The sequence below is a fragment of the Lissotriton vulgaris genome, chromosome 4_1 (assembly GCF_964263255.1).
Source record: "Lissotriton vulgaris chromosome 4_1, aLisVul1.2, whole genome shotgun sequence".
NCBI classification, from domain to species: domain Eukaryota; kingdom Metazoa; phylum Chordata; class Amphibia; order Caudata; family Salamandridae; genus Lissotriton; species Lissotriton vulgaris.
Window position 1 is genome coordinate 487191404 of NC_141691.1, and position 26015 is coordinate 487217418.

The window sequence follows — 26015 nt, forward strand, 5'->3', positions numbered from 1 at the left end:
TGGTGGATCTTCTTCGCCGGGAGGGAGTCTTGGTGTTCCCTGTCTGGGCATTTGATACAGCCCGGCCTCGTCTTTTTCGTGGGTGAGGCGTCACGTCAGGCGGTGTCTCTCCTCCGTCGGCTCCCTGCTCTATGTGCGGTGGTCCCTTCGGTTCCTGTCTCGGGCTTGTCCTCCTTCGGGGGTCATGTGCCTGGACCCGGTACTTCCCTCTGGGTCAGTCAGGGGGGGGGCCATCCTTTGGCGCCGGGTCGTTTGGGGGTCGTTGGGATCTCCGGCGGTCGCGCAGCTCCTCGTGCTTCGGGTGTTGCTGGCAGTCCTCCTGGCCTGCCGCCTTGGCACCTGTGCTTCGATGTCCCCATGTATTGGCCGTGCTCGCTTCGGCAACTCATATACAAAAGTTGGAACAATTCTGAGGAGATTGGCGTGGCCCCTGCGCAAGGAGGACTCGCATGTTCGTGAGGCGTTCCATAAAACGGGTCAGTCGCCCTGGAAGTGTCGGTTTCGCCGGTCCTGTCCCTTCGGGCCATCCTTCCCCCGGGGTCCGGCTCTGTGGCGGCGGCTCGACTGTGTCGGATCTTCCTTCGTTGCCTTGTCTCGCCCTGTCCCGGTGGTGTTTCGGCGCCTGGTGCCTCGGCTCGGTCTGCCTCCGGTGGATAGGTTCTGGGAGGGGGACTCGGCCCTCCTGCCCGGGTTCTACTCCTCCTTCCGGGTCCTTATTGCCCTGTCTTTCGCGTGGCCTTTCGGTCTGATGTACGCGTTTCCCCCGCGCCCTCTGATTTCGCAGGTCCTCGGCTGGATTCGCTTGGGCAGGGCCGGGGTGCTCCTGGGTGCTCGACTCGGCAGCGCATGGACTTATTTTGGAACGTTGCAGAGGAGATGTGCCTGGCACCCGCGCGTGGTTGCCACGCATGTCATGGTGCGTTCCTGTTTTTGGTTCCCGGCGGGGTCCACCGCCCCGGGTTCCCTCTCCTTTGGCGAGCTGGCGGTTCGAGCCTCCTGGCCGATCCCGGATCTTCCCGTACCGTGGTTGGGTCCCCCGCTCTCGGCGTCGGTGTTGAGCTGGCTCTTGTCGGCTGGCCTGCCTCCTTGTGCAGGCCTGGTTCTGGAGCGGATGACGCTGCTTGCTCGGGGGTTGTGGCTTTGCTGCTGGGTTCCCGCAGGTCTTCCAGTGCTCGCTTCGGCGGCACATATACAAAATTTGGAACGATACAGAGAAGATTGGCACGGCTCCTGCGCAAGGATGACACGCAAATTCGTGAAGCGTTCCATATTAGTGGAGATGTGTGGCTCAGGGGTTAGAGGCGGCAGACCCGGTAGCTGAGATTGGTCCTGGACCAGGGTTCAATTCCCCGCCTCGGTGGGTCTTGGGCTTAAAAATTCCATGGACTCGATAATTCTCATTCCGGTGCCTACTCGACTCACGTGTTCACACTCTGCGACTCTGGGAAATAGCTTGCTTAATCTCCACTAGGGCCCCTTGCGGCGGGATGCCTGACTTTCACCTTGTATCCTGCTGGGGTTATCTCACAGGGGAATACCAGGACGGGTTCCCAAGGCAAGCGCCTTGATGCCTTTGGGTGATACGTGCGCTATATAAATCGCAATACATTTCAATAATCCCTCTCTCGTTCTACGAGCTCTTCGGGGTCCGCCCTTTTGGGCCCCGGCCCTCGGTGGCTTTGCGGTTCCTCACCTTTTGGGTGGTTTTTCCCTGGTGGCAGTGGTATCTGCTGGGCGGAGGGGCGTGCGGGGGTCGTTCCTCCGCTCCCCTCCCTTCTTGCGGGTTTCGCCGGACGTGGTTGTTCCTCCGGCATGTCCCCCGGGTCCTTCCCGGGGTTCCTTCCCTGGGGCCCCGGACTCGGGTGGTATCTTTACCACTTTTCCCTGCCGACGAGGTTCCTCTCTTGTCCGTGCTGGTTGTTCGGCGTGCTGTTTTGGCTTCTCTTGGCCGCACGTCTTTCCTTTCCCGGTGGGCTGGCCTGTTTTGTGTCTTTTGGCCCGGTTCGTTCGGGCCACTAGCCCTCTTTCCACCTTGGTTCGCTGGCTTCCGCTGGCTATCATCCTTTCCTACGCTTCGCTGGGTTCGGTGGATCCGGCGGGGGTCCAGGGTCGGTCCACGGGGAGTGGCTCGGTGTCCTGGGCCCCCTTCAGGGTGTCTCCTCTGTGGAGATTTGTCGGGCGTCGACGTTGTCGTCCCCCTCCTTGTTCAGGGGTCTCTTTCGGTCCCGGGGGACTTCGCTGGGGCCGTTCGGAGTACAGGTGCTGCGGCTCCTGGCTGGCCTACTTTTCCTTTAGGTCTTGATTTCAGGTTTCCTGTGATCCCTGTTTTCTTGTCATTTAGTCTACTTCAACCTTGGGTTGGTTTCTCTGCATCACCGTGTGGTGTTGTTTTTATGGTGGTCAATGAAGCCTTGTTGGCTTGGGTATTTGCTCACTATGTAAATCATGTGGCGAGGAAGACTAACGAGGAGGTAATGCCCCGGTTACTTACCGGTAATCTTCATTACTCCGAGTATAGTCTTCCTCGCCACATGAGTTCCCTCCCCCCCTCCCTGTCTGGCTATCGGCTTCATTGTTTGCTTGGTAGATCAGGCTGTTGGTTGGGCCGGTCCGCCTCTTATAGAGGTCAGGTGGGACTGGTCGGCCATGTTGGGAGGGGGTGGGAGGTGTTTTTCTTTTGCTTTGGAGGGTTCTGTTGTGGAGCTAAAGCTCACTATGTAAATCATGTGGCGAGGAAGACTATACTCGGAGTAATGAAGATTACCGGTAAGTAACCGTGCATAATTGGCAATAATTGTTTGGTAATTACGCTAGAGAAATTACACCAGCTACGCCCACACTAGTTTTAAATAGATTGATCGGAAGGAGAAATTTACTTGTAATGTATTATGAAATTCTTGTTTCTCACATGTCCCCAATTTGAATTAAGAACACTTTTGAATTTATATATTTATTTGTATGGTTTTGCATCCTGTTGATAAACCTTAATAAAAGAAGAAAGAATGGTGCAATGCTACATGTGAAATCACCAAAACACATTTGTTTATTTACATATTAGAACAAGTATCAGCAGTACCAACAGGTCTGTTTATAAGTGCTAATGTTTGCAAACACCAGCATGCATAAAATGCGTTTAAGAAGTTGAGTTACTAATTGAGGGGAGGTGCAACCCTTCTCAGGCAGCAAACACAATCCGTCTCAGGGTGAAGTCACAAATATCCCTAAATTAACCTGTACTAAACCCTCAGGTAGCTTGGCACAAAACCTGTAAGGCCCTGAGTCAATGTGTATAGTATTTGTGAAAAACTTTCAACAGTAGCACAGCAAAAACATCACAAAAGAGATTCCATGAGAGTATTAGAAAAATTGAGTGATTTTTAATAAATAAAACAAGACAATAACAACAAAAATGCAATTATAAAACTACTGATATTAATTTTTAAAGTATTTAGGTTAAAATAGTGACAAGGGGTGTCAAAAGACAACTGTGGATATCTGGTGGTGTTAGCCCGGGACAAAGTCATTAATTCAGTCCAACCACAATGGAGCACGGGCCGGCTACAGAGACCCAGCTATGCTCACTGAACAAAAGAACGTTAATCCTGGTTTGCGGAGCGTTGCGTGGATCAGCCTCGAAGATGCGCCGCACATATGAGGTAATGCATTGGTTCTGAGATGCAGCAAGGCTGCGGTGTGAGGGTCTGTTGTGTTGGTGTTGAAGAGCCCATCGATGGGGCTTGTGATCGAGGATGAAGCACGCAGTCAGGGAAATACCTAAGACCCGAAGAGCTGTGAGTCTGCGATGCAGAGTCTATCGTCGAGGCTGCCTTCAATGAGGGATGTGAGGGCCTGCACTGAGGATGCATTGTGTAGTCGATTCCAAAGGCAATGCGGGTGGCGATGAAAATGCAAGTCTTTTACAAGGTCCAATCATGCATTCAGATATTTGTTGATTCAGCTCAGGGTTGCTTCACACAGCAGAGGCGATTCTTCAGTTCCGCTGGATTCACAGAAGATGGCAAAGCACCTTAATTCCACTTCCAAGGGTCTAGGACTGGGATGGCATCACTTGGCAGGGTTGACTTACAGATGGTAGAGTCGAGGTGTAGGTGCAATGTTGTTTGAAACTTGTTATGTCCCTGAAGCTTCAGATCAGGAGGCCGGTCAACCAGCCCTTGGAGTCAGTCGGCATTCTGGTTTCAAGAGATGCAGGTTAAGTCCTTCTCAGCCAGGCAAGAGGGCAGGAGGCAGCAGGTCAGCTCAGCAAAGTAGGAGTCCAGCAGTGTGCAGTTCAGCAGAGTGGCAGCCCTTCAGCAGCACAACAGTCCTTCTTCCTGGCCAAGAAGGTGGATAAAGTGATGGTGTCTAAGGTCCAGTATTTATTTTCAGTTGTGCCTTTGAAGTGGGGGAGAAAATTCTAGAAGTTTTCATTTGAAGTCCCCAGGTATCTTCTTCCCCTGCCCTGGCTCCAGACTAACTACAGAGAGTTGTGTGGAGGACGGACACAACCTATTCAGGTGTAAGTGGGGCTGTGCCCAGTTCCTCTCTCCCATCCTGCCAGTGATGGCTCATCGAGTCACACCTAAGCTTCCATTGTGTGTGGATTTCTAGGAGGAGTAAACAAAGCCCAACTTTCAGCTACACCCAATCATGTGACCAGAGACAGATTAGAGGCACTAAATGGATAAGGCCAGAATATGCCAACTTTATAAAAGTGGCATTTTCAGAATTACAATTGAAAATCCGACTTCACCATAAGTTAGGGCGTTAAATTGAGATTCCAGAGACACCAAACTTGAACCGGGTCTCTCTTCCCATTTGGAAATTACACCTATAAAATGTAATAAGGCAAATCCAATGTTGTCCTACGGGATAGGCCTTGCAGCAGTGAAACATGAATTTGAGAGTTTTCCACTACCAGAATTTGTAAACTTAAAATTACATTTCCTACTGTATATTTACATGGCACCCTGCCCACCGGGTTGTCCAGGGGCTAACCTAGAGGTGATTTATATGTATTAAAAAGGAAGGTTTGGCTGTGGCAAAAGATTTATTTTGCCAGGTTGAAATGACAGCTTAAAACTGCCCACACAGGCTCTGTAATGGTAGCCCTGAGACATGTTTCAAGGGCTATTTAAATAGGTGGCACAATCAGTGCTGCAGTCCCACTAGTTTAACAAGGGAAAGGAACCCAATTAACGGTCAGGGACCTTAGGTACAAATTATTTCCAAAAACAGCGGTCCCTTACTCACAACATCACTGCTGTATTTCACATAGAAATACAATGATGTCTATGTTTTAACTGTAAACTGGACGTAATCATTTAATGTTAGCATTTGTAAGAACAACATATAAGTGGGACATTTAACAACAGAAAGGGAAAGGACTCAGGCATTGAAGTACCAAGACCTGTGATACAATTTAATAGTTAGGCCAACGGACATACATTACAGCACCATTTAACATGTTGATAACAAGAAATATTGTGACATGGTGTGAGGAGTCGACAACGTTTTGTTCCCTTTAACCAGATCCTGAGATGGATGAGTGTAAGATGTCCTCTCCCCTACCAGGACCCCAGAGCAACAGAGGATCTGTCAACGCTTGCTGGGGAAGGTCACCTCACTCTTCTCACCTATCCCAGGGATTATCACTTGTTGCACATACAACATTGACACAGGGGACAACATGCCTGTCAAAAATCAAATTTACAGGCTGTCTGGTAAAATGAGTGCCAGCATTAATGATGAGGTAGCCAAAATGCTGGAGTTAAGGGTGATTGAGCATTCCAACAACCCTTAGTCCAGTCCAGTGGTTCTGACACCCAAGGATGGCCACAGGGTGCCTCACCAGAACTCCAGTTCTGTATGGACTATAGGGGGCTAAATTCAGTTACTAAGACTGATGTCCTAAACATACCCTTAGCTGATAACCTCATTGACTGGTTAGGAACTGTCAAGTTACTGATTACATTTGACTTGATGTCAGTGTACTGGTAGATTGCCTTAACCAACACATCTGCATTCACCACCCCATAGGGCCACTTCCAATTTTGAGTAATGCCCTGTGGGTTAAAAAATGCTCTTGCCACCTCATGGAGGTTGGTTATCCAGATCCTGGCTGAGATAGAGGATTTCAGTGCTGCTTCTCTAGAAGACATTGCTGTCTTCAGTTCCAGCTGGAAAGACCACATTTTCCACCTCCATAAAATGCTTCAAGTCCTGCAGATGGTAGGTCTGACTATCAAGACCAGAAAGCGCCAGAAAGGGCAAGGATCTGTGGTTTACTTGGGCCACAAATTCAGTGGGGTGAGGTGCAGTTCCTCCATTCTAAAATTCATATCACCTTGGCTAAGGAACCCCCGTGGTCACAAGGTCCAGACTAAGGTGAGAACCTTGTTATGCCTCACCGGTTACTACAGAAGATTTGACAAGGGGTATGGCACCATTTTTACCCCTATGGTAGAGCTGACTTCTAAGGAGCAACCCAAGAAGTTTATCTGGATGGAGCTGTGTCAGAACGCATTTGACATATTTAGCATCTTGGAGGAGGCCATGTGCTCGGCACCAGTGTTCAAGGCACCTGTCTTCTCCAAAGAATTCTTTGTCCAAACAGACACATCTGAGCATGGCATTAGGGCTGTGCTCTCACAGGTGAATGACAAGGACTTGGACCAACCTGAAACCTTTACCATTAGGATGTTACTCCCCTGGCAACAGAGGTGTAGTGCAATTATGAAGGAAGCCTTGCAGTGGTCTGAGCACTGAAAGAAGTTATATCGTACTAGTTTGAGACTTGCTTCTGAGCTCAGGGAGACCACAGCCAATTCAGACGGCTAATGCAGAAGAGGCATGAGAATCCAAAACTGCTGAGATGGAGCATCTCCATACAGGGCATGTACTTTATGGTGGAACATCGCCCTGGAGCTGGGCACACCAATGCTGATAGTCTTTCCAGCTTCTTCCACCTCAGCAATGACAACTCCCTTGAGAGTCATCTTTAGACCTGACATCCTTGGGTGGTATTTTCAAAAACATTGTTCCTTCATCTCTCCTGTTATGCTGAGTTTGTTTTAATTTAACTCTGTACACTTTACCACTGCTAACAATTGCTAAAGTGCTTGTGCTCTGTGAGAAAATGGGATGCATGATAAAGTGTGTTTCGGCAACCTCACCATGTAATACACTTACCAACCACTTTTGGCCCTGTAGGTTTCATTTATAAAACCCTCTGCTCTACCCTACATACCTATGGCACTGAGCAGCAAGGCTTACACAGAGAATCACGTGTAAAGCATAAAAAGCACAGGACAATTAAAGACATAACAAGGTACTCAAGAAATCTGATACAAATTTATAAAAATATACTGCATTTTTATAAGAATTTCGACCCTGAAATGAAAATGATACTCCAGAGGGTTCCTTAGGTATAGACTTTGCAAATAATAATTAGTCAAAGCAATGTCACTCAACTGCAAACAAGCCTAAGCAAAATCAATGAATTGGACACAGAAACTTTTTGAAATAAAACTTAGGTAAGTGTCAATGCAGTCAGTGACAAGTATGACCAACTCCAGCAGGGAGCTAGTCAGGGGGACCAGCAAGGTACTCAAGAACAGTTACCGTCCTAAAATAAATAGTCCTTCAGCAGTTCATGTCACTTTATCTGAGTTACAAAGGGTTCCTATGGAATGGTCTTGATGCAAGGGATGTAGGATGCTGAAGAGGCTCTAAGAATGCTGTGAATGCGACACATTTGATGGGGGTCTTCCAGCAGGGGTTCCTTGGTCTACAAAGATGGTGAGGGGGTCCTGCTTGCAGGGTTGACATCCCACTAAGTTCTCTCTGATCTGGCCAAAGTCCAGTTTCCACTGGACTATCAATAATCCGTTGTCACAGTCAGAGGCCAATCCTTCCTGGGTTGATAGCTTCCCTTTTGAGGTTCCCAGCAACTCTTCAACAGCAGTCCTGGGTTCAGCAAACTTGGGTGCAACTGTGTGCGTCAGTCTTGGTCCTTGGTGCTGCATGGTGGTAGAGGGTAGAAGACTTCTGGCTATTGTCTTGTTCCAGCAGGCTTCTTAAGCTGTTCTGTGCATGTGCTGTAAACAGGAGGCCAGTCAGCTGGCTCTTAGAGTGCTCTTGGCTTGGCTGGGCTATGGAGACAGCTGCTCCATGAGCAGGACTCTGCAGGCACAGTCACTCTCTTTGCTAGCCACCAGGTGCTGCATGTGCAGTCTTATACAGTGCAGCCTCCCTTTGTTGGTCCCTCAGTGAGGCAGGTCAGTCCTTCTTTAAAGTCAGCCGAGATCTGAGTTCTGGGTGCCAGGAGTGCCATTTTTATGCTTAGAAATTGCCCTCAGATGAGAATGCCGTTTGTAGCCAATGGGCTACCAGGTTCCCTCTCACCTGGTGACCACTTCCTGTGCAGTCTGGTCTCTGGCTATCTGAGGATGCACCATTCTGCTCACTCCCTAGATGGCAAGAACCCTCTCATGGTGATCAGACCGCCCTAGCCCAACCCACGGTGTATAGCTACCTCAGGACTAAATGCCCTGGGAAAACCAGTTTGGCAATCGGCTTCTCACCTTTGCTTCCCATGCCAGCCTGTCTTCCTCAACAATAGGGAATCCCTCCATCCTAGTGTTACACATCTGCTCTTCAAAGGCGGCTTCACATTTGAATCCTGCCTTTTGGGGCTAACACCCACGTAGCTTCCTGCAGGAGGGAGGTGACACTTCCCTGTCCTGCAATTCCTCATTTTTCTTCTTCCTGAGAGTGGTTAGCATGTCTCTCCAGGAGGGTAGATGGCTGTCTCGTGGAGCTGAATCCTTGGGTGCCTAGGAAGGCACAAGAGTTTTAAAGGACACAAAGAGGCAGCTTTACTAAAGCTGTACACTACAACAAGTAACATTAATTTTGACCTGAGATATATTTTAGGCTTAATGTAACAAATTCTTTGATACCTTGGAGTGCACACTTTGGTCACATCATTCAGGAGTTGGCACAACTGATGGGTCAGCATGTAACCCTGTGCTCGCCATAGTAAAACTGGTATTTCATATGTTATACTGCCAGTACATGTAAATTACATATACTGCCTGGCCCATATGTTGCACCCTGCCTGTACGGCCAGGTAGGCCTGCCAGAGGGGTGACTTATGTTATGTTATGTTATGTTATGTTATGTTATACTAGTTTTATAGAGCGCAAAGCTACTCAAAGTATTCCGGCGCTGCTACCAAAAAAGTCTACCACAGAACCGGCTGAAGAATCAGAACGTCAGGAGGAGAAAAAGGCATCAGAACAACAGCGTTTTCAATTTCTTCTTAAAAACTGCCGGGTCTGAGACCATCCTAAGGGCAAGAGGGAGCTCATTCCAGGCTAAGCCAGCTGTGCGAGTGAAGGAACAGCCCCCCAGCCGGTGGCGTTTGTACCGGGGGTTCTGTATAAGGAATTGGTCAGAAGACCGCAATTGTCTGGAGGGCGTGTAGAAGGCAAAGCACTGCTGAAGATAGAATGGTCCCAGCCCATACAGAGCCCGTTGGACAATGGACAACATTTTAAATTTAAAACGAGACTCAACTGGGAGCCAGTGTAGGAGGCGGAGATGGGCCTGCACACTCTGCCTGGGCGAAAGTCCCAGCAGAAGTCTCGCTGCCGCATTGTGGACTACCTGCAGCTTCCTGGTAAGATACCCTGGACATCCCACCAGGAGAGCATTAGAATAGTCGAGCCGGGAGAGGATAAGTGTCCGGACAACCGTTTCTATGGCACCAGGTGGCAGAAGAGGGAGAAATTTTCGCAGCATTTTTAAGATGCCAAAGCAAGTTCCTGTGAGTTTCTTAACGTGAGTTGCAAAATTAAGGCTCTCCTCAAACCAGACCCCAAGATTTTTTGCTAGACCCTTGTCAGACTGGGTGGGGGCGGAAAGTCAGATGGCCAGAGGGTGACTCTAAAGTCCGCAGGGAACCGGCCGAACAACAGCACTTCGGATTTCTCTTCATTGCACTTAAGCTGTGCATTAGACAGCCAACGAAACAGTGAAGAGAGACACCGCTGCACAGTGCTGACCGAGTCCTCACCCCTTTTCCAGGTAAACAGTAACTGCGTGTCATCCGCGTAAGCCATCACCTTAGCCCCCAATGACTCCGCCAGGTAAACCAGGGGAGTCAGGTAGATGTTGACCAAAAGGGGGCTAAGGGAGGAACCCTGCGGGATGCCGGTGGAAAAAGGGGTGGGCTCCGAGGCACACGGGGCAGCCAGACCTGTTGTGACCTGTCCTCCAGAAAGGATCTGAGCCAACTCACACTTACACACATGCCCAGTGGAAGAGGTGTCTTTGCCAATGCTTTTACTGGCAAAGTCGGGCTAGCAGTGTGGGACTGCTCCTACAGTCAGCAATGGCACACTAAGAGGGGCTTGATTTACTTGAAGGACATCTAAAGTGGCACAACCAGTTGTTAAGCCCTGGTGTATCCCTCTAACTCACATGCCCTGGGTAATAGGGGACGGTTTGCTAGGGACTTTTAGGTAAGTTAATCATTTCCAATTGGGTACTACCAATTCGACATACACTTTATGGTTATGGCACTGAGGTCTGTTTAGAAGGTATCAGTGCATTCACTGAGACGAATTACCAACAGCATTAGTTGAAAATCTTAGGGGTGATAATATAAAAAGTGGCATTTCCTTACACTCCCTCCTTCAAACATGGTGAAATTAGCCTAAACCTAATTGGCACATTTACATTACTTGTAAGTCCCTAGTAGATTGTACTACCTGTACTCAGGGCCTTTAAATTAAATGCTACTGGTGGGACCGCAGCTCTCACTATGCCACCCATCAAAGAAGCCTTTAAAAAAATCTCGGGTATGCCACTGCAGCCTCTAGTGCAGTTTTATTCTGCCATTTCGACTTGGAATAAATAGATCTTTTGCTAGGCCAAAACCTTAATTTGCAATACTTATAAGTCAACCGTAGAGTAGGCCCTAAAGGCTCATCAGTTAACATGCACTGTATTTAAAAAGTGGACATGTGTATTTAAGTTTTATATGTCCTGGCAGTAAAAAAACTCCTAAAGTCCTTTTTCACTGTTATATGGCCTGCCTCTCCCGTTGACTAACACTGGGTACCTTATTACATTTTAATAAGTGCAAAATTTGGATTTGGGGCAGATAAAGATATACTGTTTACATTCAAATGAGTTGGAATTTAAAATCCTCTTTAATGGTAAAGTTGGATTTTAAGTCACAATTCTGAAAATGCCACTTTTAGAAAGATGCCATTTTCTTGTCCCATCCATCAACGTCTTCTGTCAGTATCCTGCATCACATATCAGAAATTACCCTGCTGTTGGGGTTTGTGTATTCCTTCTAGACAGTGACTTAAAGGGGTTTACTTGTGGAAGGGATGATTGAAGAGGGGCTTCACCCATTCCCACTTACACTTCAAAAGGCTTTGCCTCTTTCACACACAAAGAAACGCAACATCAGATCTATCCTGCCTTTTGTCACCCCCAGACAGTTTGACTGGGGAAGCGGAAGAACTTTCTAGAACCAGAAGTGGGGGTCGCACAGGGAGTATCCCTACAGAGGATAGCATCAGGTGTAAATATTGGACCCCCAAAGCCACTCTTCATAACATTCCCAGACCTGTGAAAGTTATAGAAGAAAGGCTGCCCTGCTGCTTTAAGGACTCCCTTGCTGTCTGAGAAGGAAGATTCAACCTGCATGCCTTCATTCCAGGCTATAAAGCGTGGCTCCAAGGTTCAGTTGGCTGACCTTCTGTGCAAGCTACAAGGGCACAACAAGCTTCAAAAGCTTCCCTGCAACTGCTCATCTAACCTGCTGCAACTGGACCTGCCTGAGTGAGTCCTTGCCTTCGAGAGGTACCTCCCCAGGTACTGGTCTCTTCACTGGCATCAGATTATACTCCTCCTACAGAAAAGGTCAAAAATCCTGACGGTTGGGCTCCTTGCGCCCACAAACAGACCAGTTTGTGGCAAGACTCTGCCATCCGTCAACTGAAAGCTCTGGTAAAACCATCAAAGACTGGCAATGCAAGACCTGCACCACAATGACAACCATCCGCGATGCCCGACCTACTCCTCTTGCTACAGCGACGACCATTTGCAACACTCAGCTCACTTCTTGCGACCTGAGGCCTCTTCTAATGGGAACAGACTGCTTCATGCCGGCCTGAAGAAGGTAACTTTTCAACAAGACTAAGTTTATCTGTTTATCTGGCCCACACCCCATTGTGTTTGTACTGAACTTGTGACTTTCCCCTGGTTTAGGCGCTTTGTGATTTAGGCACCATTTGCATTTAAACATAAAATTGTATATCTCCGGTTCTTCGAGGCACTGTAGTAACTGAAATATACTTCACTGTCATGATTCTTGCCCGGTTCACCAACGAATAATACAGGCCCAGGTGCAGTAACTCACAGACCTGCCTAATTGGCCCACTTACCTGTTACCTGCATGCCATTTTTGTATCACAACAGTTTATAAGAGCACATGACGACTAGCAACATGGGCAAAAAGAGTCTGATAACAAACAGAAAGTGACACTTACAGATAAAAAGAAAGAAGGAAGCAAAAAGAACAAATATATAAAAGATAGGAGACTAAAACCTAATTCAGAGGGGGAAGAGTGAAGCGGAAGGAAGTGCATATGAAGAATAATTCTGGGTGTGGCAGACCGATCGGGGTCTTGGTGGCATGAGTAAAAGAAGAAAAGGAAGGTGGTGAATCTGAGATATACAGTTCGGTCAGTTCTAAAGATTAAGAGGGCTAAACAAAAATGGAATGTAAGAAAAGGGAAGTAGATGAAACATGAGTAGACCAGACCAAACCAAAATAGAGAAGTAGCATTGATCGAAACAGAAGTTATCATATATAATTTATAAATACGATGAAACACGTGCTCTTGTAACCTGACTATAAGCTTTATTTGTTATATGTGACGTGTTACAAATTTCGTAGCAGAACCGCTTTATCACTCGGAAGGAAAATTCCCCCAGCAGTTAAATTTGTCAAAGTAATTGCCAGATCATGTCAACAGGCTACTATTGGCAGCATTTTAATTTGTCAGAGATAAACATTCATGGCTGCATTTTAATTTGTTAGATGTAAATTGTGCATTACTTGATGTTAGAAGAACCATTTTGCGCCAAGTAATTCATTTTGCATTTCATACAGTGGCAGTTCAAAAGTAACCATTTGCAAATTACATTAAAATACAATGGCCAGGTTTCGCTCCTAACAAATTAAGATACTGCCAATAAAAATCTGTTTATATCATACAGACAATACCGCCAACAAATTCAAATATTGCCTACAAAAAATTGTTGAAAGGTTTTGGTAAAGTTATGTCTCAGTTCTGGTCTGTAGTCTGGTGACATCCTCATGAAATACTGAAGACGAGGTGCACTTCAGCCTAGATGTGCATGGAAATGCACCTCATTTTTCTAACTCCCCATTTAAAAGAAGGGTGCTTGGATGTTAGACCTATCGGTGTTACAAAATACTGCATGCTGTCACAGAGATGAGCATGCCTGTATGGTCTTCATTCCCTTGTGCCTGTTCTTTTATTCATGTAGAATACCTGGTATTGATTGGAAATTGCGGTGATGTTTTCATGTTATTAGATTGTCTTACATATTTGATTAGACTTTGAGTCCCAGACCCATGCATTTGATAGTCTCTCTAAAGCAGGTAATTTAGGACTACAGGGGGCAGATGTATCAAGGTATTTTTTAGTCGCAAACGCTGCAATTCGCAAAAAAGCAGCGTTTGCGACTAAAAATTCTCAAAATGGTATGTATGATGCAAAAATTAAGGAATCGCAAATTTTGCGATTCCTTAATTTTGCAAAAGCATTTAAGTAATCGCAAATTGCGATTCCTTAAATGCTATGTAAGAAACATTTCATTTTTGCGATTTCACCTTAAGAAATCGCAAATTACCACCAACTTGTAGTTGGTGGTAATTTGCGAATTCTTTTACAAATGCACTTTTTGGCATTTGTAAAAGTGCCATGTGGCGCTCATACATGCCCTTAGGGCATGTATGTGCGCCATATGCGCACACATGTAAATTTCAGGGGTGCAGCAGGGTGTCCTTAAGACACCTTTGCACCCTTGAAATTATTCTCAATTTGCGATTAGCAAATTGAGAATTGCAAATTGAGAATAACTTCCCATTCCTTCCTATGGGCCTCTTGGCCCATAGAAATGAATGGGAAATTATTCCTTAATTGCGAATTAAGAAATCGCTAAAAAATAGCGAATTTTTACATACATACCATTTTGCAATTCTCAAATAGCGATTCTCGAAAAATCGCTATTTGAGAATCGCAAATAGGTATATTGATACATCTGCCCAGGTTCTCTCAAACTCAGGCTTTATATCATTAATACTGTGTGACTGTGACTAGCAAAGCTAAACACTATACAAACACATTTCCAATTCCCTTCTCCTTCCACAGGATCAATGCACTGGAGTATGTGATCTACGGAACTGCTGCTTTCTTCTTCCTGTTTGGAGCCCTTCTGCTGGCCGAGGGCTTCTACACCACCACTGCGGTCAAACACATACTCGGAGACTTTAAGACCACTATCTGCGGCCAGGCTCTCAGTGCAACGGTAACAGGGGGCCCGGCGAAGGGGAGGGGTTCCAGACACCACCGGCCTTCTCATTCTCTGGAGCGCTTTTGTCAGTGTTTAGGAAAATGGCTAGGACATCCTGACAAGGTGATCTTTTCCAGGGTTTATTCCTCACTGGGTGAATGCAACTGTGGTACATGTTGAGGTGGCAGATTGCTTTGCAAGTAGGACATTGATCCATTTGCCGGGTGTGGTAGTCGGAATGAATGACACAGTTGTCTTATTCTTTCATGCCACCATTTTAACCAGGCTTGGGTGACCCGCATTTGCTCTAACCATTTTGTTCTGGATTCACAGTCTAATTGCTTTCCATTTTCCAGCCTCATGCATGGCTCAGACCAAAGTGGTTAGTTGTAAGCAAAGAACCCGGCAAGATCATTTTTCACCCCGTTTTTTCTCATTCTTTTACGAAAGCAGTCTGAAAACTGCTCAACAACCCAACAAAATACCTCAACTTAAAGGAACTAATCAAACCAAGATTTGCCACTCACCCCAAAGTAACCAATCCACCCAAAATAACCAAGCAACCCAAAGTCCTCCATGTGTTATCATTATATATCAGCAGGGAAATCTCATCATGTTATAATATGTGGAATGACAAATGGATTGTGTGAAGAGGATATGATATATTTTCTAATATGATTCTCATATATGAGTACATTTGGAGCACTCGCTCTAGGGAGGTGAACAGTTTCTTGCTATTTCTTGTCTATGGAGTCTCAAGAGAGTGAAAAATGCTCCTGTACCAGAAGAGACATCTAAAAGAGGATTTCTATTTTAACAGAAATGTCAATGTTAATGTTCCTTCCTGTCTTAGAAATGGATTTCTGTATTTTGTAAAGTACTAATCTTTCCTTTGCTGTATATGTTATCTGGGTTGGAGAAAGGGTGCAGCAAAAAAGCCTGTTGTAATTGTTTACACTTGCCACCTGTAAGGCAGGATGCTAATTTAAACTTTTAATGATGTTCCTTATCACAGGTAAAAATAAAACCTGTACATTATAAATGAACATAATTTTAGCTATTTTAGATTAGCATGAAGACACCTTCTTCCAGTTTAAAGTTTCCTCTTGGGGGTGATGGGCTTCTCATATAGGACATCGTACAATATATAGATCATTCAATTGGATAATATTAAGACATGCTATTTAAAGCACTGACAAATAGCAGAAGTGTGGTATGAAGCACTGTATAATAGCAAATCTTAAATACGTGTCACTATTATTATTTTTGTTGACAAATCCCTGCAATATTTAACATTGTTATCTAAGAGAAACCAAAACTGATATTGTGGCCTTCAGAACTGCGCTGAAAATTTGACTTTTCAATATAGGCCTCACTATGAAAACACTTTTTTAGACTCCACCATCACTTAGGACAGATATGATTTGACCCACCCCTCCTCACCCCCGGGTGAGGCGAGGCGACTGTTCTGGACATAGCTCTGCATTGCTTGTCCAATTGCTTAAGTGACAAGACAGGTAATGCCATTTGTGGAGAACCCGCTTTACCTTTGAAAGGAGCTAGATGGTTGAACTCTTCATCTGGGTGAGTAGAGATTGGAATCTGCCATCTGTGACTGCTCTATTTTATTCCATGTGTGCCTCTTCCAATGGAAGCTAATGATATATTTAATGTCAGTTCTTTCATGCTATGCATGACAGAGAATACAATAAATGCATGACTTGTGAAGATTATGTTTCCTGCTGTCTCATTACATATAGTTAGGGTAGGTACTTCTGCTAGCTTGAGTCCTAAATAAGAGTGAATTTATATATCTGCCTCATTTCGCAGTTCGTCGGCGTTACCTACGCAGTGACTGTCCTCTGGCTCCTGGTCGTTGCCTGCTCTGCTGTTCCTGTTTACATCTATTTCAGTACATGGATTACATGTCAGTCGATTGCGAACCCCAGTAAGACGTCTGCCAGTATCAGCTCTCTCTGTGTTGATGCCAGGATGTATGGTAAGCATGAAATCTTCAATCGCCTTTCAATTAATCAATTCCAGAATGCATAAATAGTTGGCTAGTACCATAAATTCTCGCTGGGTAGAGTTGAATCAATGCTGTTATCTTGTGATCATGACACAGTTTATCATTGAAACTCTTCCATACAAGTGTCTCAGTGCTAGACTTCAGGATGTTATCCTCACTAAATTCGGGAGACTTCACCAGTAAGCTCGAAATGCTGGGGAATCCTTTCAAACAGTGTCGTGCCTTGAGGCTTGGGTGATTCTGGTAAACTTAGCTGGGAGCTGCCTCAGAGTGGTACACAAGTGAAAGCCAGTGGTAGAGATTAACTTGAGTTAAGACAGAGATTCTATTTTCCTCCAGATTAATATAGTTTATACAGTTGAAAAGCCTTTGGATCAACTCAACATTGACCTGTACCATCCAGTGTGTAGCTGGGTGGATATGTCACTTTCGGGTATGTGATCAGCCTGAGCTGGATGCAGCTCTAAAGGAAGCATAATGCAAAATCAGATGTATAGCATGCTCATTATCTTCCAGATACAGTAGAGGTTGTTTTATACGCCACTCATATACGTCAGGAAAACATTCTCTAGTCTTAGGTACTCAGGGAGGTTGTTGCATAGCAAATATCCTGGTGCATGGAGAGATATTGCCCCAATCACTTGTATATGATGTGCTGTGTTACAAGATAATTATTGTAGGGATGGCTTAAGGATTTGGAGAGTTGGTAAGGCTGGAAGAGCTAAAACAAATAATCAGGGGCATGTCTAAGGAATGCCTTGCATGCCGGGTAAAATATTTTGTGGATTCACCATTCTTTGGCACACAACCATTGAAACTTAACCCCTTCGACGCTGATGACGAGCTGGGCTCGTCATGGCGTAGCCTCCTCGCACGCTGATGACGAGCCCAGCTCGTCACGTAACATGCGTTTTCGCAAATCTCAGCGTGCGAGCGGAATTCCGCTAGCGCGCATGGAGCTAAAGAGCAAAATTAATATGGTTAAAATATTTAAAGCTTAATAGGAGTTGGGCCGTATAGTTTGTGGCTTGTAACTTGGGAAGATCCTTTTTTTAATAAGTACTCTATGGATAGTGTTTTAGAAGTCTAACGTGGTCACCATGAAAAACTTTTTCTGAGGGGGTGTGTAGCAGATGGATGATCTAACAAATAACAGACGTCACACATTATGGAAATCATGTTTGGTGACTGCAGTTACTCGGGATGGGTCTTTCAGAGAAAGTCATCCTTTTTGCCCTGATCACCCCCATTTTGTGACTCATACTGTTGGTAACTGACTGCGACCTTGGCTCTGCTGGCCAGTTCCAGAGCCGGTGCTCTGACTAAAAAGGTATATGGTAATTACAGTTGGTACTGACAACCTACCTGTAAGTCCCTAGTATATGGTAGAGCAGGTAGGGTTAGAGGCCCAGCAGCTTTGAGAAACTTAAGTGAGCACCACTGTGTTGCCTGCTGTCATTTTAAAAGTCAGCCCTGCTTTGCAAACTGCTTTCAAATTGATATTACATGCACATTCGACTTTGGATTTAAAGGTACTTCTATAGTATTAAACTACCCTATGTTTACATATAAGTCACCCCTAAGGTCTCCCCTGTGTGCCCCTAGGGTGGGGTGTCACATACAAATAAGCAGAGACATTTTAAAAGCTGTTTTATATGCCCTGGTGAGGGGAAAAGTGCCAAATTCGTTTTTGCCCATTGTAGCACTTTTAGCTCCATAGGCTTACATGAGAATACTATAATACAGTGTAATTATTGACTGCAGTAGGCTAAAGTAATATTACAAGGGCTTGGAAGATATGTAATGATAAATCCAACAACTTGCCACTGTTAAATCTGACATAACTGATACAGAAAATAAGTTATAGAAATTTCTTTTATGTGAGCCAAAATTCAACCTTCTAGCAGCCTCTCCTGATTGGCCAGCCCTTAACAAGCTTAGCCAAACTGCTTTGATAAGGTGATAAGTGCCCTGCACAGAGACAGAGGTTATCTGATGGAGGGAGCTCTGCAGCTTCAGAGAACAGGCAAAAACAGGGGCTGGGCAAATAAAACTGGGCTTCAAAGAGAGCACGACAGTAAGGAATGCTGGCCAGGCCCACTCCCTCTTCCTGTACCTCCAGCCAGATTACAGCCCTGGGAATTGAATTTGTAGGAGGACTGGAAGGGGAGGGTTAAAGGAAATGAACCCCACCAGTGGGTTTGATAAACCAGGTCTTACTTCCAAGCAGAAGAATTCTGCAAGTTGAATTTTAATGTGCAGTGCTTTGTGGGACAAGAATATGCCACACTTTGAAGGAAGCTGTCATGCTTTTTGGTGGCAAGCTGTACCCTATTAGTCAGGGATTCCCCCCTGCTTGTCACCTAAGAATATTGGATAAATATGTGAAAGCTGCATAGCAAGTCAGATCCGCGGCCTGAATGTACGAAGAGAAGAAGGACTGTTCTGCTGGAACCCTGGTCTGAACCCCACAGGATTGCACTCTGAAGAACTGCTCCTGCTGCACACTGGAAACTACAACCCTAAGGACTTTCCCTTGTTTAAAAAAGGATTATGGAGTGGACTCCCTAAAAGCAACCGGTTAACAGAGCGTCTCTGCACCACCTTCCCCAAAAAGTCCCCAGCCTGAAGTGTTTCCAGTGGACCTTGAAGGATTTAGACAGGTGGATTGTGGGAACTATAGTCCCACCTTCTGAGGAGCAACTCCGAGGCTCTAGAACCCTGGATTTGTGTTGTGAACACTTTGAACCCTCAAGAGGAACTTCAGGAAAAAGTTCCAAAAGTTTGGAGGAATTTTTGGAAAGAGCTCCATAAGGTGACTGACCCAACATCAAAAGTCAAGCTTGACTATCTCGCACTGCGACCAGCCCTGGATTTCAAGTTTTTTCCTGCTCAAAGCTCTGGAGCTGAAGACTTCTAGGAGTCGACCAGGGGCTCCTACTGAACCAAGCCGACAAAACCGTTTTGAATCCGGCGTGCTGGAGAGGCCCAATCCACGTCAAGCGAAAATCCTCCGGAAAAGTTCATAAGTGCAAAGGTAACATTTTTGACCGAGGCTTCTCATTTAGTATATCCGACGAGGGCTCTTTCGGGGTTGGCCTCAAACTTTGACTTTGTCCGGGTCAAGTGCAACCAGATGTCCCAAGTTGGCGCTACATGCTTTACAAAGTGTTTATTCTTTACAAATTCATATCTACAGTTCCCTATTTTGGATGTTTGCGTTTTGGTGTAATTTAATCATAAAAATATTTCCTATTTTCATCAATAGGTTGTGGACTTTATTGTGTGCTGTGTCTTACTTGTTTAATGTATTGGTGTTTTTAAATGCTTGACACACCTGTCGCCTAAGTTAAGGCTGATCTGACCAAGGCCCCCTGCTTAGTGTATCCAACAAGGGCTCCATAGTGGTCAGCCTCAATCTTTGACTTTGTGCTAGTCAAGCACGACGAGTTAGTGCTACATGTTTTTAAGCAATAGAAAGGGTTTTGTCTTGAAAAATTTGTATCGCTGGATCCCTATATTGGATTTTTGTTGTTTTGGTGGATTTGTGGATTTTTGTGTGTGTTGTGTCTGACTTATTTAATGTATTGATATTTTTAAATGCTCCACATACCTATTACCTAAATTAAGCCTGCATTTTAATTGCCAGCTACCAAGGGTTGAGCTTCTCTGGACTTTGAATTGCATTGGTGGCCTTATTGCTAGTAGTAGGGGCATACTTACCCCTGCTAATAATCCACCTTCCAACATGCTTTATAAAATGTAAGTGACAGGATCGAACAAGCCCAAGAAGGGTCCCATTTTTTTGCCATTGAGACAGAGCAAGCTGAACTGAGTGACTTAAAAAGAGACAAAACACTACTGAGTTATTTATAAGATGTGAAACATTTTGAAAACTGACTGTAGCGAACTTTAAATATTGTCTTGATATGTGTGGGGTAGAAGTATGGCAATGGCCTTGAATATTTCTTTTCACTCTACTCATGTGCAAGTATTATTTTCTATTTTACAGGGGTCCTCCCATGGAACTCTTTTCCAGGGAAAGTCTGTGGGTCAAGTCTTCTAACCATCTGTAAGACAAGTGAGGTAAGTCGAAAACTATAACAGAACAAACAGAGCTGTAATATCAAATGTTTATGAAAAATAGGATGTTCCTTAATTTTGTTAAACACTTGTATTAGTTACTTTCAGAGGGCATTGGGCAAGCAGGGGTACTGTGCCCAATCGTGGGGTTTGTGGCCTTTGACTTCTTTTGTCCCAAGTAACTGGGCCAAGAGCTACCCCTTTCAGCACTTGACTCTCAGTGGGAGCACAGGTGAAGCAGCCCAAGGCTGTTTGACAGGGAGGTAGGTGTAAGGAATACACAAGGGCAAAACTTAAAGTACAATCAGTAACAGCAATAAGCTGGTTGCTCAGTCAGATACTTGTGTTTATGGAAATAGAGTATTTCAATGAAAACACACAAAGCAGAGAAACAACCCATTTAATAATGACCACAGGTTCTTAAAGTTGACGTGCTAGTGTCATCCTTGGCAGAATCCCTGAGTCTCTCTTTTCTTTCTAGTGGGGTTGGTAATTCCCCATCCGATACTAGAGGGAACTCCCAAATGTGGCCCACACTAAAACACATGCAACACAGGTGTTAGTTTGGCCTTGAGAATCAAGGTTTGCAACGCTAGGTGCTAAGTTTGTGTAATTCCCCAGCAGGACCAGTAACAGTCTTACCTAGCCCGATGGCAGCGAGCAAACACAGGAGAAATGGGTTGCTGCATCGCAGGCTCTGGTCTCCCAATGCTCAGGGCCCACAACCTTTTGGGGTCTTTCCCTTATAATGCGTTGAGCCTCCTCAGTCTTCCAACAGCCTGCATCAGTGTTGGGCATCTGGTCTCAACTGCTGCAGCAGTCAGTAAGTGTTCTTCACAACATACTTGGCACAACAATCATGGGTGATGGACCTGATCTCAAACTGCCACCCACCCTCCTGGCACATGGGGGCACTGACTTTGACTTACACACGGGTGATGGCCTTACCTTCATGGTGGCACCTTTCCTGACACATGGGTCTTACGTGAGCATTCACTTGGACACTGGCCTTAGGTTTGCAGTGATCCCCTTCTTCCATCATGTCACACACAGACACCAATCCTAGCTTCATAGTGGCCCCACTCCCGGCACACAGAGGTACCGGTCTCAGTTCTCGCAAGGGCAGTAGCCCTAATTTCCACATGAGTGGGGGAAATGCCTGCACTTTTGCAATGGCACCAACTGGACTCAACGTCTCACAATTCGCTTACCGGGATCTACTCTGCAGGATCCCCGCTGGGTCTTGTTCCCTCCAGGATCTCTCCTTCTGCCCACAGAATCCTCTGGTTGTGGCAGGCAGGCTGACAACTGGTGATCCAGGCTCAGGGAAAGTAGTTGTGAATTCCTGGGAGAGGGCCCATCACTCAGCAGGGAGACTAGCTGACCTTTATCCCTAGTCTTGGTTCCAGCAACAGGAAGTCTCAGTGAATTTCTCTTCACAGTTTAATCCAGCTGTAGAACCGTTCTGTTGAACAACTTGTGGGACTCATGCTCCTACTTTTATAGTCCAAATCCAGACATGGATGTGATTTAGTGCCTGGTCCTTTGATATTCCTGTTGTGTTTCAAGTCCTTTCTGCTCTCTCAAAGGGACAGTCTACCACCGCAGGAGTGACTCCAGTTTTGAATGACCCAACACAGGCCAAGGGAGTGACTGATGATAACACCTGACTGCCAACCTTCATGGATATATATGCCTCATTAAGGTTCAAAGGTCTAAGCCTTCCCCATTTTCATGATTCCTTGGTCTTACAGTGCCAATCTTATCAGATCCAGACGGATATGAGCTAAGGCCCCACTGACCAGTAACTCTTCTTAGAATCAAGGAGACTCTTGATGTTTACCGAGGATGTTCTGCTTCCCATCCCTGAGGGTGTGTGTTCCCACCCACCCTTCAGGCATATGAGCAATCCATATATCCTGTCTGGGCTTTGCAATCCTTACCTCCACTTGCCCTCCAGGTCTCATGTCTGTAAAATGGACCTTGTACAGGTACACATGCATGCCTGCATGCACAGGTAAGTACTGAGATATACACAATCACCATGTCAGAACTTTACATGAGTGAGCCGTAAACACAAAATACATCACCACGCTCATGCCACTTAACCCCTGGTAAGGCAGTAGACCCCTACCACTTTGGGGTTCGCGCTTGATACGCCCCTCCCGGGCTAATGAGACACATTTCAATAAGACAGGGCTAAGTCATGGTGCGCACACATGATCCGCTTTCCTTTATGATCAACTTCTGGTACCAGGGATCCAGATTTCGATGCAGCTGGGGCACTAAAAGCAGGGGTGCACATCCATCATCATGCAGGGGCTTTTTCCGTCTCAAAAGGTGTCCCTTCTAGATCATATTACCCTGAACCAACTCCTATCATAGAGAGGTTTGCTCATTGGATCAGTAAAACCGGCAATAAAGTCCATCTGTGTTCCCATGGCTTCTTCCGACTCTGCGTATACAGATTTTTCAAGGCACAGCAAATATGCACTTTTTACTCACCTACTTACAAGCACTGGAAAATTCAATAAATTTGATACTTAAAAACTTTTTTAGCAAAAACTTTGGCTAGTTGTATTGCCGTCGGTAAGAATTACTTTGAGTGGCCAACACTGGCAGGGAGCCAGTCAGGGGAGACCAGTACGGTCAACAGAAACAGAGAACTCAGGGTTAGAAACTGTCTTCAGTCAGTTCCAGGTACTTTGATCCCCTTGCAATAGGTTCCTTTGGAAGTTGCCCTGATGCAAGGGTCACATGATGCTAAAGATGCTCAACGATTCTGTGGATGCTATGCAGTCGGCGAGGGTCCTCCTGCGACTATTTCTCGGTTCACTTATGGGGTGAGGTGGCTCCGACCACACGGTTGACATCCTTTGAAGTCCTCTTGATCGTGGTAGAAATCCAGTTGCCACTGGGTTACCAGACACCCAGTATTGCTGTCACAGTCTAATCCTTCCCTGGGTGATAACTTGTCGTCTGGGCACCCTCGCTGCATTTCAATGGCTCCCCCATGTCCAACAGACTTGGGTGCAACTTTGAGTGCCCAGCCCTCCTCGCTAGTGCTGCACAGCTGCGGTTGGAAGCAATGTGAAGATCTGAGCTGCCAACCTGCCCCAGCAGGCTTTTTAAGCTGTTGTGACCCTGTGATGCAAACAGGAGGTCAGCCAACTAACCCTTGAAGTCTCCTGCCTCAGCTGGGCTCAGGAGACAACGATTCCTCAAGCAGGACACAGTAGACACTGCCCTTTCCCCTTTGTTAGCCACCAGGTTGAGCAGGTGCAGTCCATGTCGGTGCAGCCTCTCTTCATCAGTCCTTGGTGCAGCAGGGCAGCCCTTCTTTGGTCTTTCTTCAGTCCAGTCAAGAACTGATTCTGGGTGCCAGGGGAATGCTATTTATGCTATAAAAAAATGCCCTTGGGTTAGAGTGGTTGGTGGCCAATGGGATACCTGGTTCTCTCCCTGCTGATGAACACTTCCTCTTCAGTGTAGCATCTGGCTATCCCAGGATGCACCACTCTACTCCCTTTCAACATGACAGAGCCCCTCCCTCAGCATCCAGAGTTCCTTCACCAAATCCAGAAGTGTGGCTACCAAGGGGGCTACACACTCCTGGAAAACTGGTTTGACAACTGATTTCCTCTCTCATGTCTGAGTGGTATCCTGTCTACCTAAACAATAGGGTAACCCCACTCCCAAGTGTTCCCATTTGCTTTGCAAAGGTGGCTTCACCTTCGAAGCTCGCCTTTTAGGCCAGCACCTGTGTGGCATCTTGTCAAAGAGCGGTAACACCTCTCTCCTTAGCAGGCTGCTATTGCCTTCTTTCCTGTGAGTTGTTTGAGTCTCACTAGGAGGGCAGAAAGCTGTCTTGGAGGCAAACCCCATGTGAAACTGGTAAGGGCACAGGAGACTAAAGGCAAGTAAATGGCAACTTTGTAAAGGTTGCACACTAAACCCAGCTATATTATTTCAGACTTAAGCATCAAGTTGGGTTCGATGTACAATCTGCAAGTTGTTTGATACCTTGGATATCAAGTTTGGCTGCACCGTTAGAGTTAGCACTGCTGTCGGGTCAGTGGTACTCCCTAATGGTGTGACCAAGTCATTCCACAGTAAAAGCAACAGTTTGGCATTTGCCCTGCCAGAACATGTAAAGTACATGTTCTGCCAGTGAAATATGCTGCACCTTGCCTTAGGACTTGGTAGAAGGCCAAACATAGGGGGGTGACATAGTCACATTGCAAGGGGGAGGCATGGCTTTGTAATTGCTTAAAACTACAAAGTCGGGCTAGCACTTTAAAATTGCTCTTCCAATCTGCTGTGGTGGACTGGGAGACACATTTGACCTGTGTCACATAAAGGATGGTAAAACCAGTGCTGTAATCCTTGGGCTGACCTTCTAATTTACTTGCCCTGAGTACCATATATTATGGACGTATGGGTAAGTTAGCTTTTGCCAATTGGGTATAAGCCAATTCAACGTAACTGTTTGATGATCAGGGCACTGGCACAGAGGTTAGCAGGCCTCAGTGACTCTCAAAGTCGAAAAACCAACAGTATCATTCCCAAGACTTGCGGGTGACCAAACAAAAGAGGGATTTCCTTCCACTTTCCCTTAATAACAATTAGCCACTTCAATGCCTTATGATCCATTTTCACTGCACATCTAGTACCTAATAAAGGCAAAACTGCTGCAAGGCCCACACTATTGCAAAGTACTCATTCTCTATGGCTGCTTAGTTCCTTTCTCTATGTAGTGACGTCCTACTAATAAAGACCACCAGACACTCTCTGGCTTTGTCATCCAGTTGAGCTGTACACAATTCCAAATACCTTGTCAGAGGCATCTTTCAGGACAATAAGAGGCTGACTGTAGTCAGGTGCTCTCAGTACTGGTGGATTGTGCAGTGTATTTCTATTTTTCAGCTCTGCAAATGTCCTTTGACACTCCTCATTCCACAATAATTTTCTGGACTGTATCTTGAAGGGCAATGCATCCAATGGGACATCTATACTTAGTTAGCCACAATGTTCCTGCATTACCCTGTGAGTCCTACAAAGGCCCAGACTGGGTAGTAGGCACCTCCTACTTCATCACAAATTGTATCTTGGCATTTAATGAGTGAATCAGCCTGTTACCCGCCTCACACCCCAGGTAGACTACATAGGCTGCCCAACCTGACAGTTGGTTGCCATGATGGTACGTTTCGCCACATATATCATAGTCAACATCTGTCCTAGGGGGCACAAGTGGTCCTGCCATGAACTGCTA

The 26015-nt window shown here is 45.9% G+C and overlaps 1 protein-coding gene and 2 non-coding genes across 3 annotated transcripts in view; all 3 read left to right on the forward strand.

The window, feature by feature from the left end:
• Positions 1-26015, forward strand: part of PLP1 (proteolipid protein 1) — a 92060-nt gene that overhangs the window by 58156 nt on the left and 7889 nt on the right. The window contains exons 3-5 of the mRNA XM_086967256.1: positions 14490-14754; positions 16462-16630; positions 20673-20746. Of these exons, the coding sequence (XP_086823382.1) occupies positions 14490-14754; positions 16462-16630; positions 20673-20746 (508 nt within the window). The remainder of the gene's footprint in view (positions 1-14489; positions 14755-16461; positions 16631-20672; positions 20747-26015) is intronic.
• LOC147718877 (U6 spliceosomal RNA) lies at positions 369-475 on the forward strand. The gene has a single exon (XR_015295378.1). It is a non-coding gene; the product is annotated as a U6 spliceosomal RNA (small nuclear RNA).
• LOC147718878 (U6 spliceosomal RNA) lies at positions 1169-1275 on the forward strand. Its single transcript, XR_015295343.1, has one exon. It is a non-coding gene; the product is annotated as a U6 spliceosomal RNA (small nuclear RNA).